General features: G+C 38.9%; 1 protein-coding gene across 4 annotated transcripts in view; it reads left to right on the top strand.

Moving 5' to 3' along the window:
- Positions 1 to 12,610, top strand: part of WAPL (WAPL cohesin release factor) — a 148,630-nt gene that overhangs the window by 100,373 nt on the left and 35,647 nt on the right. For all 4 annotated transcript variants that reach the window (XM_038181038.2, XM_038181036.2, XM_072040071.1 and 1 more), the window contains one exon: positions 6,891 to 7,009. In XM_038181038.2, the coding sequence (XP_038036966.1) occupies positions 6,891 to 7,009 (119 nt within the window). The remainder of the gene's footprint in view (positions 1 to 6,890; positions 7,010 to 12,610) is intronic.

Here is a 12,610-nt window from a genome sequence, read left to right as displayed (position 1 = left end):
TGCTTATGGTTTGCTACAGTTTTGTTTATTTAGTGTTTTGTAGCAACCTTGAAATATGCCAGAGGTAGAAGGTTTTCTTTTTTCTGTTTCTTTTCTGTTTCTTTTCTGTTTCTTACCTGTTTTAATGTGTTTTGTATACAGTGCCTATGCCTAGTAGGCCGATACCTTCCTACAGAAGCCCTATTGGCAACCCCAGATTACTGAGCTGAGGCAGAAACTTGTGCTTTTCGAACACATTTGTGAACAGTTTGCACCTTTCTCAAGCGAGAGAGGCTCTGGGGGCTGGTGGAGTGCCAGTCAGCTACCTGGCTTTGGTTGTGCCCCTGCATATTGCAGATTTTTTGGTTTCCAAGTTGCTATCTCTTTTACATAGGCGGTATGTTGGTATATGTGCGTTTGTACGTGTGTGTACACACATGAATAAAAGTATTAAGGCAGAATTTGCTAAGCACCATGTGGTGCCTTTGAATAATTGGAGTATTGCTTGGTGGTCCTTGTGGTGACTTTGATCAAGGCTGAAGGTGTGTTGGTGAAGAAGAGGAGGAATAACCATGGGGAAAGGTTTCCTTCAGCTTTTTCTTACTGAAAGCTTTTCTGAAAACGTGTAATACCAAAGCCTCATGCGTGTTGGATTAAGTGTTTCAAAACACTGCTAATACTCTAGAGAACTTCTTGGCCCTGCACTTTGAAGCATGAATCTGCAAAGAAGTTTTTATCCATTCATTGATGGTTAAGACTTTCAGCAAAATGTGTTTTATGGCAGTGGGGAGAGGGGAGAACTTGAGTCTAGCTTTGCAGATGCTGGAGAATCTGCTTTTTTCCCTTGTGCAAATAATTTCTGCTAATATAATCCAAAAATAACATCTTGTAGGAAAAGATCTTCATTTTTGTCTTCTAATTATAGCGTTCTTTAGGAACAGAATTGTCTTTAAGACCTTCTAATTAAAGATTAGAAGAAGACTGGAGACATTGTAAATTTTTAAAGGACCGAGTTAATACTGGTATTATGTGGGGATATTGTGTTTTCAAACAAAAATACTTGAAATCTCAATTTCACTATGGTGAGAGACTTGCATTCCAGCATCTTTGGAAAATGGGTTTAACTTACAGGGCTGCTTATGAAGTACTCCATTTGGGTTCCTTTCTCTGACTAGTCTTTGGTCAGCTGTTTAGTCCAAGGAAAAAAAATTCCTTACACAGTTAAGGCAGCAGAGATGCTGATCCATCGAATCATCCTTTCAGCTACTGTTCTCTGGAGCCTCAAAATATCTCCTGTTTACATTCAGCACTGTGTTCACAGAGGAGGCTGTTATACTCCGACATATCACTGATTATTTCTCTGACATGTTCTGCAGAGATGGCCTTGGCACAGACAGATGTAAATTTTTGTGGGTTCTCAGTTTCTTAAATGCACTTCTGCAGTGTTGAGGTAAGAGCTGCCTCTCAGTATGTCCACTGGTGCATGCTTCCCCTGTATTTGTCTGCTTTACTCAGTCGATTCCTGGTTTGGGTCACTGGTAAGCAGGTGAGATTTGACTTTTGAAAAGCAAAACTTGAAGCTTTTTCCTAAGTCCCGGCATGTTCCCTAGCTCAGTCCTGTAGTACAGATTGTAAAGATAGGGAGTTGAATGTTGCCCTGAGATTTGTAATCCTTTTTGCTATTTCTGGTTGTGTTCTCTCAGACCTTTCAAAAGGTTGACTGTTAGGATCACTTTGGACAGTCGTTTGATGATCCTTAAATATAGTGTTACTGAGTTTGAAAATTTATCAAGGACTTCTGGATCTAAACCTTATGTTGAGGTAAAATAACTTCGGTGAGTTACGGAAAAAAAGCTACTTCAACATTCATGGGAAACACAGGTTTTGAATCCAAATTCAGAAGCTTTTAGAATATGTTGCACATAAAAACCTTCTTCACAAGTTGCAATGTTGAAAGATTGTAGTGCTTGCTACCTGAGTTGTCTGCTCTTCTTTCTCATACTGATGAATAGACCTACAGATCAAAATTCAGTGTGCCAGTTCCAAGATGACAAGTGAGATGCCAGCTCTTCTCGCTGAATTCCAGCTCTGGAAATCATTAGACGAAGTTGTTATTTTTCTCCTATTTGATGTAGACTCCATTTTATTTTACAGAAACACTGACCATGTGGGCTTACTCCCAGTGTAGTAGTCTACATTTCAAGCATTTTCACAGAATTACCATTGGTCTCCCCTGAGGAGCCACCAGTCTTTGCAGAGATTGTAGAACAAGTAAAGGTTGGTGGCTGACTGCTGCTGGTAGCTCAAAGAATAAAGTCATGATGTCTCTGTGGTGGAAGGAACTCAGGAAGAAGATGAGCACAAGCAATCAGATGGTTTGGAGAGGTAATTTTGAAAAGGTAACATCACCCAAAGAACGTAAGAAAATCTGTGGTGCTCTGTTAAGAGCTGTCTGACAGACTGAAGCATTGAGCTGTGTCTAGGAAAGGTTGTTCAAAGGCATACACTTCCCAGAGCACACAAGGCTTTTTCCCCTTGAAGCTTAAGTGAGACAATCTCCTACGTTATTTATCAGTATGAGAGAAATGTTTCCCATCTACTGTAAATACAAGACTCCTAGGAGCTTTGAGATCTGTCATGGTTCACAGAAGGGGCAACTGCCCTGTCAGCTCCCTATATCAGCAGGCACGAATGCTGAATCCTAGGGATGGCTTTTCGTGTTTGTGTGCTGGCCTCGTCGCTCACCGTTTCAGCAGGGAAGGGGATGAGGAGAAGCCCTTCAGAGGGAGCTGGAGGGGGTTGTTTACAGGGAACAAGGCTGAAAGGATCGAAAGGGGACGTGAAGTGATAGGACATGAGAGATTTTCTTGTTTGTTTCCTGTTTTCTTTCAGTGAGTTGTTCTGGGGGAATTGGTTTCAAAATGCATGAAGGTTTCAGTTTTTGCACAAAACTCCTAAAACTGACTTTTGAAGTTCTGTGAATAAGTAGAGTTATAAGATATAGTCAGCTTTTTGAAAGAGATCTGGTGCTTTCTGTTGCAGTCTCACCCTATTTTTGCCTTAATACTAATTTGGTTACTTAAAATAATCCAGACCTATTTTTATGAAACACATTTTAGAAAGTTACTCTGAAGCATTATGCAGAGATTTTCTAACTATGGAAATGGGCTATTCCTCCCAGGCTGGGTGGAAAGTAAATTTAGTAACACAAATGCAACTGTTCCTGCAAGTCGAGTGCAAGGAAGCACCAAAGACCAGATGGGTAACACTGTTAGTGCAGGAAAAAAACAAAGTAGGTAATTTCATTTTGAGTTTGAGACAGTCTCTCACGTAACCGTGTCTGTTCTGTTCTTCACTTGTCCAGTAAGCTCACCTGAGATGCTCTGCCTTTTAAATTCTTAGGCCCTTCTCACAGACTCTTCTGTTTTAATGGAGGCACTTCATCACTTTGAACCTTAGACCTGTAGTGCAGCTCTCAGTTCCAGTCCAAGTTGCCATTCCTCTTCGCTACTTGTGGTCCGGGATTCTCTCACCCTGGTCGCAGCACAGGCTGCCTTCTGTTAGGAGCTGCATCCTGCCAGGGGCTAAAAATACCAATTCAGCTGGACTAGAGCAGAAATGGTGCCGGTATCATTTCTGTAGCCAGAACACAGGATGGCTCTAGGAAAGAGAAGCCTTTAGTACCGAAGTGACTTAACTATTTGACTGTATTAGTGGGGAGTTGCATCCAAGAGCAGTCTGCAGTAACTGCAAAGAAGAGAAGGTAACTTTATAAGTATATATGCATTTTATATTTAACTAGGTATTTAAAAATAAGCTGCAGTTTTGAATAGCATGCCTGTATCTTTGGGGCAGTGTTAAACTTCTGGAAATAACTACGCCATCGGTTTGTTTCTTCCTTGCCCCCAAAGGTCTTGTCCTGTCTTGGCTGTCAGTGGTTCGAGAGATCTCTAAGATACCTGACATGCATCACTCCTGAACTTGCAGCCCCGGAGGGCTTCATTTCCCACTTGTTCAACTGGAACAGCCAGGACTTTGTTACTACTTGCTTTATTACATTTCCCTTTAGCCAATGACAATGAAATTATTACAGAAAGTGACAGGAATTTAAATTTAAAACTGAATAAAATTGTGTTTCATTACCTTAATATAGATTGACACAAACAGGATAGCTCAGTTGCCCAAAACATTGCATTAAATGAAGATAATAACATCTATATTCTTTTATGTGCTTATTTTTATTTCCTTCATGTCCTTCTTCACTATATTTCTCATAAGCAGCACAGTAATTAAGGGCTACAGTATTATTGACTTAAATTACGCTAGCAGGTATGTTGTTACGGTAGTATAAGCATCACAGCTTAGCCTTTTGCTTTGTAAATCAGTTCTGATATACCACTAAATGCCTGTCGTGTTCATTTTCCTTTCAATGATCAAGATGAATTTCTTATATTCCTTCTGGAAAGTCATGTAGCTTTTTCATATAAGCATCTAGCACTCAGTGAGCTTAATTTTTTTCTTTATTTACATCTCATTCCAAACTAAATCAGCTTAACAGGTTAAATATTTCTAGCCAGTTACTAGTACATCGAAGTCCTCAAAGCGGAGTCCTGTTTGGACTTCAGAAATCTGCAGAATTACTGTCAGGCTCTAAAACAAAAGTTGGTTTGCTTTTCCTCTGGTTTTGCCTTCTCGTTGATATTTGAACATCTTTCTGATTTAGGTAAGCCAGACAAATGATCTCAAAAATTATAAATGCCTTGAAGATGGTTGGATCGAGGAGCAAAGGATTTACATGCTTCTATATTGAGAGGAAGGCCAATATCCTTACCTTTTTTTCTAAATTAAAAAAAAGTAAATCTATGTAAGAGAGCTGTTAGAAAGCAAACTTCGTTAGTATCACTGCTTGCACATCTACTCATGCCTTTGCCTGGCTAAATTTATGTTAGTAAAAGGCTCTCCCCGCATCATTTAACTGAGATTTGAAAGTGTAGTTGGACACAAATGCAGACTGATTTTAGGATACCCAGAAGGCCACGAAGGGCATTGCTTAAATGAGAATAATCCAGATTATTTTATGAAATTAATTATAAAAGCATTTGATGTGCTAACATCATCAAAAGATGAAAAATGGCTATAATAAATAGAAGTTAATTTTTAAAAATCAAATTCAAAATTATCTGACTTAAATGGGATAGTTAATATCACACAAGAGTAGAGAATTCAAACAAAGAAACTTAAGTGATTTAAAAGTGGTGGCCTAGTTGGTTTGGAGCCCTACCAGTCATTGTCTATCACAATACCAGCTCCAGGTCTCTGCTGCAAGGCACAAGTTGGGCTGATGGGGCTGGTGAAAACCACTTCTGAGTTTCTAGTGCCTGGCATGTTTGTAGTTCCTGTGGACAAGTGAGTTACTTTTTAGCTCTTTATCTGGAAGAGGAGGCTCTGTGACTGTGGGTTTGTTTGACCCCCTGTTGGAATTGCAGCCAGGGCCTGTCTTCTCTTAAGTATTTCAGAATCTGGAAGAATGTGCATCCGAGCAATTGGATTGGACTCCTTTAATTGGGAAGTGCCAGTGAAGGGCTAAGTTGACTTTTATGTAGACTTGGAAGTAGTTTTGCTTTATTTAATTAAAGGTAAGGGGAACTGGCCTGTAATTTTTTCCCTGTCAGACTTACTTTATCCAAACATCCTTTAAAAAGCCCCACTTACTTTCAGAGGGATCAGTCACGCTCCTGTGTTGACGTGGGGCTGAAGGGAAATCCAGCCAGTGGGGGCACGAGGCTGGGCCTCTGGGTCTCCTGGGGTGGGTGCACTGCCTCACGGTGTTGCCAGAGCTGTCAAACTCAGCGATTTAAAATAAGGCCCCCAAGCACTTTAGGAATACTTATGTCCCTGGTACTAGCTCAATTTTGTGTGCTTCCAAGTGCAGTTTGAAATTCACTTGCTTGGTTTGCATTGGATTGCCTCATCTAGGAATTTGGTTGGTCCTGTTTATTCAGTGAGTGCGCTGAGGATTAAAGTAACTGATCCAACCTGCTTGCATTTTTGCAGTGCAGCTTTCAAATAGCAGCTCCTTTGGAATAGATCTGTTTTCTACACGGTTTATCAGATGAAACAGTGCTTCTCTGTGCCTGTCTTCATTTCTGGTTTGAAATTTTGTGGTAACTTCTGGTTTGTGCCAAGTCAAAGAGCATAAGCTGCTCTCCAAGGGATAATGCTTCGAAACAACACAAGTTTAGAGAAAAAAAATAAGACAAGGGTTTAATTAGATCAGTGAATTGCAGGTTTATAGTGCAAAACTGGTGAATAGAAATACAGATAAAGGAAGTAAGTATTACAGTGGAAGGCCATTTTGGGGGCCTTCAGGCTGACTCCTTGCCAAACTGATGGCTGCATTTCTTTATTACTGTTGCAACAGCACAAGCAAATATAAGCAGGTTGCCTTCATGAGACACAAAGTAAGGTCAATTCTTCATTCCTGTACTTGCAGTAGGAAATGTAAATCTCTCAGTCTTGTACTTCTGAAGACCCTCAGCTGCAGTTTAATTTATGTGCTGCTTGGCTGTGGCTGTAAGCTGTGAACAAGCACATGTAAGCTGTGACCTGGGACTCAGAGGAGTGCATGTATGTATGGGGAAATAATAACTTGAAGATTATACGATGGGCTAGAGGTGCTATAGTGATTTAGGCAGTGTACCTTGTAATGCATCACCTGCATGCTATGACTTCTCCAGTCAGTAAACCTGAGCTCTGCCAAGAGCTATGATTGAGCTGAAAACTGAGTTTATGGTGAAGAGTGTTTGATAGTTACATGACTTCAGAAGTTACACATTGAAATGTTAGATGCAAGAAATGCTTTAACAGTTCAACAACTTTCAGTAAGGTTTTGTACTTGTTTCCTTTTGCAGAGCTTCTGGAATTCTCAGAGGATGCATCCGGTGTGCCTGAAGGCAATAAAAAATCCACAAATAAACAAGGTGATAAATCTAAGGAAAACACCAGGAAGATATTTAGTGGGCCAAAGCGGGTGAGTAGTAATACTTAGACCAAGTTCTTATTTTAATCAGCTCTTCAGTGTTAATGTTCTTCTATATTTAAACAGGCCTTTTGTCCCACTTTATATCTGTGCTTGGATAATCGTTGTTTTGTAAGATTACACCTTAAATGTGGAAAAGGAAACCTTTCTTCCAGTGAGAATGTTCTTGCGTCAGTTACTGGGAGTATCAGGTGCAAGTCTGAACTCATGGGTTGTGCAATGGTAACTCACAACCTTGATACATTCCATTCTAGATGGTGCTTAAGGAAAAGCACCGTTAGATGCTGTGTAGACTTATTTCTTCTCTCTACTAAGCCATATATATCACATTGTAGGATTGAACCTCAAACCTTTCAATTTGGCATTGGTGTTATCTTTATAAGGACAAGTGCTTTTGACACATGGAAAGTAAGAAAGTAAAAAAGAAAAGCAACCCCAGATCCCATGCTACTGTATACCCCAACTGTGTAGCATTCAGTATGAATTTGCCATTTCATATTGTGTACAGAGCTTGCTTATTTTGCTAATGCTAGGTGTGTTTTATCTTACCTGTTATTATAGGTCACTCAGTATTTTGAGGCTTTTGAAGTGCGTACAGCGAAAATTATGTTCAGCTGTTCAGCTGAAAGTTTACAGTACCAGGATGCATGTGATTTCCATTAAATGAAGTTTTTATGACGATTGTCTAGGACACCTATTTTTAGCACCTGAGGCCTTTTAACATGCTTTTTGCATTGCACATTCCCATTGTCTGGACTAGAGTGTAGTTGTCTCACAGTTGTTGCAATCCAGAACTGGGGTAATAAGAGAGAGAGGGAACTGGAGAGGGAAAAGCCTGTATATTTTGTCTTTGACTTTGATTTCCTTAAGTTTTACAAGACCCAGCAGTTGTATGCTTGAATATAAACTTCTGTATGCAGAGGAGTTTGTTCAGTAGTCTAACAATTCTAAGAGATTTTTAAAAATATATTTATTTTTTCCTTTGATGTGTAATGCTAAAAGATCTCATAAAACTAGTTAATTTCTTGTAAAGTATCTTCACTTCAAGTATTTTACATTTTTTTGGTTCGTTCTGAGAACTGTCATCTCTTTTATCCCCCCAGCTGTGTTGATATATAATTATTTTTCGCATCAAATGTGGATTCATGGGTAGAAGAAGAAGGGCAAATCTGTAATATTTTTCAAAACACACAAGGGAATAATTTGATTTCAGGGGCTGTGTGACCACTAAGTATTTTCAGTTGTAATGCCCTTTTGAACAGAAGTACGGCTTCTTGGTGCCTGGTGACTTTGGGCAGAACGAGGAGCCCTCAGCTGCCAACTCTTGCTTCTGGAGTTTCAAGTCAGGCTGTCGATAAGTGAGGAAGGTTTCCTTTAAAGAACAGAAATATTTCTTTAAAATGGGAGTTCCTCTGCTTCAGCTGATAGTCTTTTTTACAAAAGATCAGCTTCTTCTCAGGCAACGTGTTAGAGCAGACTGAGAAACTGAAGTACCGAGAATGTAAATTTGACTGAACCTGTTCTGCTGTATTTTCAGCAGCGTGTAACAGCTCTGGGTGTTCTGCTGAATATGGATTTTGTGTGTGTTTAAGTACTAATATACCTCACATTCTAGTCTATGATAACTTTTTATTTTGTTTTTGAATATCTGTACTGGAAATACTTGAGGGATTGTATGAGAACTGTTTTAATTTTGAATGTATATGTGGGGAAAACCTTACAGCAGTATTGTATTATATGGGGAAAAATTGATTCAACTCTGGAAGATTCTCAGTTGGGAATACACTTAATTTAAGTGTGAGATGTGAGAATTAAGCAACCTTTTTGACCCTGCAGTGGTATAATGGACATAGAAGTAGAAATAGCTGTAATTGCAATTCAGATTTTAAACTTTAATGTTCTCTAATCATACAGCTGTTACATGGAGTTAATAATAATAAAAAAAAAAAAAGCTTGTAAAGCTTCTGGTGGTAATTAGAGGTGCTATAATTATCGTCCTAAATTATAGATATAAACTCTTAATCTCAATTCTATTTTAATGGAATTTTCTTTCTGGGAAGGGAAAGAAATGAACTAAAAGTACTAGTCTGACCTTAACTACCTGATCTTATTAAAAATACAGTAAAATAAAATTCTTGTACCTTCTCTTTTTTTCTTTCTTGCAGGAACTAGCAGTTAAAGTATTAATTATTTTCTGCTAGGTGGTGATGTTAGAGGTATGGCACTTTGTGTCATGCTGAGCTGAAAAGTAAACAGCGCTATTACTCAGGAAGCAACAGGTGGTATTGTTAAACTTCAGTAGATCCAGAAAGCTGAAGAATTTTTTTCTAGTCTGTAATCAGTAGGGCTCTTGCTAACATCCATGCTTTTTGAAATCCAGCTGTCACACTCCAATGTTCAAGTCCAGTTCTTGAAATCTGGGGCATGTGTAATGAACGATTACAGACATTAATGATTGCTTCTGATGTCAATAGCAAATACATGTTTCAAAAACTGCTTTTAATATAAGCAACCTCACTAAAATCACTGACTATTCATACACATAATGAGCTTAAAAGTTGCAAGAGTGTGTACTTTACGTATGTAGAACCTTAACCTGAATTCTGCTTTTAAGTGACTAAATTCTCTTTATCCTGAGCCTGAGTTACAAGGGGGATATTATGTACTGTAGCAACGTAATTATGTACTTACAGCATATAAATATTAGCATTACTTGACTTGCAAATTATGGGTGTGAAGCCTGCATGAGTAACATCTGCAGAAGTTTGTTTGCAGCTGTCTACGAATTTAGTTCAACTTGTTCAGTAACTCACTGTCCAGGTAGTACTAAGTCTGGGAGCTCTGTGTGCCTGTGGTATGCTTACCTACCGGTCCTGCAGGGCTTGGTTTGCCTTCCACAGATGAAACTAATTCTCAAGTGTGCAAGAGCTTTTTGGTTGTGGTGCTCCAAATCTACGCAAGACTAAAGACTTGAAAATAGGGACCTTTTTTTTTTTTTTTTTTTTTTTTTTTTTCTTCCTGAGATTTCTTGCTTCTGCCTGTCTCACCACAAATTTGGGCTGGAGCCAGCAAATAACAAAAAGTCAGTTCTGTGGGAGTACTTAGTACAGTTCTCAGGGGTCTTATGCCATGCCATTAAATAGGAAGCTGGAATAAAGCCTTAGAAATGGAGAAGAGAGAAGTAGTCTATCCTCACACTTCATCTTTTGATTATCCTTAACAAGTTGATGAGTATGTCTGGTATTCTGTGCCAGGGCTACATTATCAGCTCAGTGTTTCTCTTGTCCAGCATGCCATTTAGGACCACTAGGTCCTCTGAATGGGTTTTGGGATTGTCCTCTGCTGTTAAACCTTAAATGTGTGATCAGAATGCCCTGTAACACTGTGCTGGTCCATAGCCTGTGCCTATGGGAGGCCAGCCTAGGCAAGGTGAATATGGATTACCTTTGCCATATTCTAGCATAAGATTGTAAATAGAATTACTTACCTTAAATAAAAGATATGGACGTCTTTCAGCTTAAGGGGCCAGGGGAAAGACTCTAATCCTGTTGGTGCTCTCCGTTGCTACTAAGACGTAAGGGAACTTACTGTGTCACATGAAGTAGGACAAAGCAAGTATAACAGAAAACAAGAGCTCTCCTTCAAGTAGCCACGCACCTGAACAGCTTCTGTTGCGTTTTCTCAAATGGGGGACAAGTAGTGTGAAATTTCAAGGTACTAGATCAGCGCTGTGTGAGGATTTCAGTGGTTCTGTGCTCTAGAATAAGGTAACTTTGGAAATTAGCCTTTTGGAATTAACTTCTTAGATGTGGATTTTTTTTGCACTATTTCAAAATATACTGTAAAACTTTGGAGTATATTTCATAAAGCTTCTGTGCTAGTATTGACAAAATTCACTTCAGTACAAAAGTACTGAACTGTCGCTTTCCTGAGAGAACAAAATTTCTACTTGTTACGATTGGAAACATGAGGAAGTGAGTACTTGCAACGTGGATGCTCTGCATCAGGGATTCATGGGCAAGTGTTCAAATTAAAAACTAATGTGACTTATTAAGGACTTGTGATGTCAGTTAAAATTTGTACATTTCTCTTAACTACTCTTGAAATGGCAACTGGATGTTTAAAAACAAATTTAAACTGCCTTAAGTATCTCCTTCTCTTTTCCTGATAAACTTACTTTAAGAAGGAAGTTTTTTAAACTTGTGCTGAGATTTTACCCCTAGAAAATCTGTTTTGTGACTGTAAAATACATCTGCCTGATGTACACAGTGAATGGGATGAAGAAAAAACAGCTATTTGTTTCTTATTCTTGTTACACAGTCATTGGATTGTGTGGGAAAAGGTATGGAAAAACCTCTTCACCACTGACACTCTCACAGTGTTTCATTTATGCCACTCAAGTGCTGGACCATGAAATTCCCCTTGCAAAGCTGTTCCATTGATTTTAATATATAGCATATTGCTTAAATTATTCCACTAGCATAGAATGCATTAGCTAGGAAAAGTTGATCTTGTGCATTAAAAACTAAAAGAAAATTCTAGGAATGTTTTGGCTGAAAAAGGAGGGAAGAAAAAAAAAAAGAAACTTGACGGGAGTATTTGATAAAGCTGACTTGGCTGTGCTTTTGCCGTACCTGCTCACTCCTTTCCCCTTCTTCCTGCAGTTTCATAAGGTACTGAACTGACCGTAAGGTACACATTGAACTTACCTGAGGAACTGACGTGTGTTTAGAAAATAACCCAGTAAAAGGAAGCATTTAACACAAATCACAGTCTGGTTCACAAGGAGACTGTGGACAATTGTATCTGCTCAGTTAAGGGAACCAAAGAAGAAGAATTAAGTCGTCTTAACCTGGTTAAGTCAACATTGCAACTGAGAAATGCTCACTAAACACAGCCGGCGTTAGGAGGATTACATGCATTACTTTGATCAAGTGGCATTAATAGATTCAGGCTTGACAGTAATGTTGAATACATGAATGAAATCACTGCTGAATTCAGACATGGCTTAGCCCAAAGACTGCTTCTGAACTCTGTGGCCAAGATAGACCTGGTTTAGTCATAACCCTCTAGACATGCTTCATGTTTTATTTGAGTTTTAGGAGTAAGTGCTGTGTTTTGCTACAGCAGGATACAGAAACTTGTATGAATTTTCAAAGCATGTTTTTTGGATCGATCAATTGGAAGGGTGTGTCAAATCTCTGCTGTTTCAAGAGCACAAACTTCCAGGTAAATTGGCTATCTTAGTACTGAGCCAGCGAAAAAATATTTTTTCTCCTTGCATGACTTCAGTGTGATTTGCAAATAGCAGATAGCTTGTTATTTGATCGCATCATTCTTGTGCTGTGAGCAATTTTTTTCTGAGTAGGTTTTTATCGAGTTCTTCCGTATTTCTGTTATAAATTTTAGGCACTATGAGAAATTGTCAGTCCTTGAAAATAAAACTTATATGTGATCCTGTTGTTCCTGATAGGAGTTGTGGTAATGCAAGTTACAGCATATAACCATGAGATATTTTACAGGCGGATGTGAGCTTTTTCCCCTGGTGCTTCATGCTGACTAGAAGCTATAAATATCAGCTTGAAAGAAATG

Source organism: Anas platyrhynchos, chromosome 6, assembly GCF_047663525.1.
Source record: "Anas platyrhynchos isolate ZD024472 breed Pekin duck chromosome 6, IASCAAS_PekinDuck_T2T, whole genome shotgun sequence".
Classification (NCBI taxonomy): domain Eukaryota; kingdom Metazoa; phylum Chordata; class Aves; order Anseriformes; family Anatidae; genus Anas; species Anas platyrhynchos.
The sequence above is the reverse complement of the archived record's forward strand: the minus strand, read 5'-3'. Positions and strand labels throughout refer to the sequence as shown.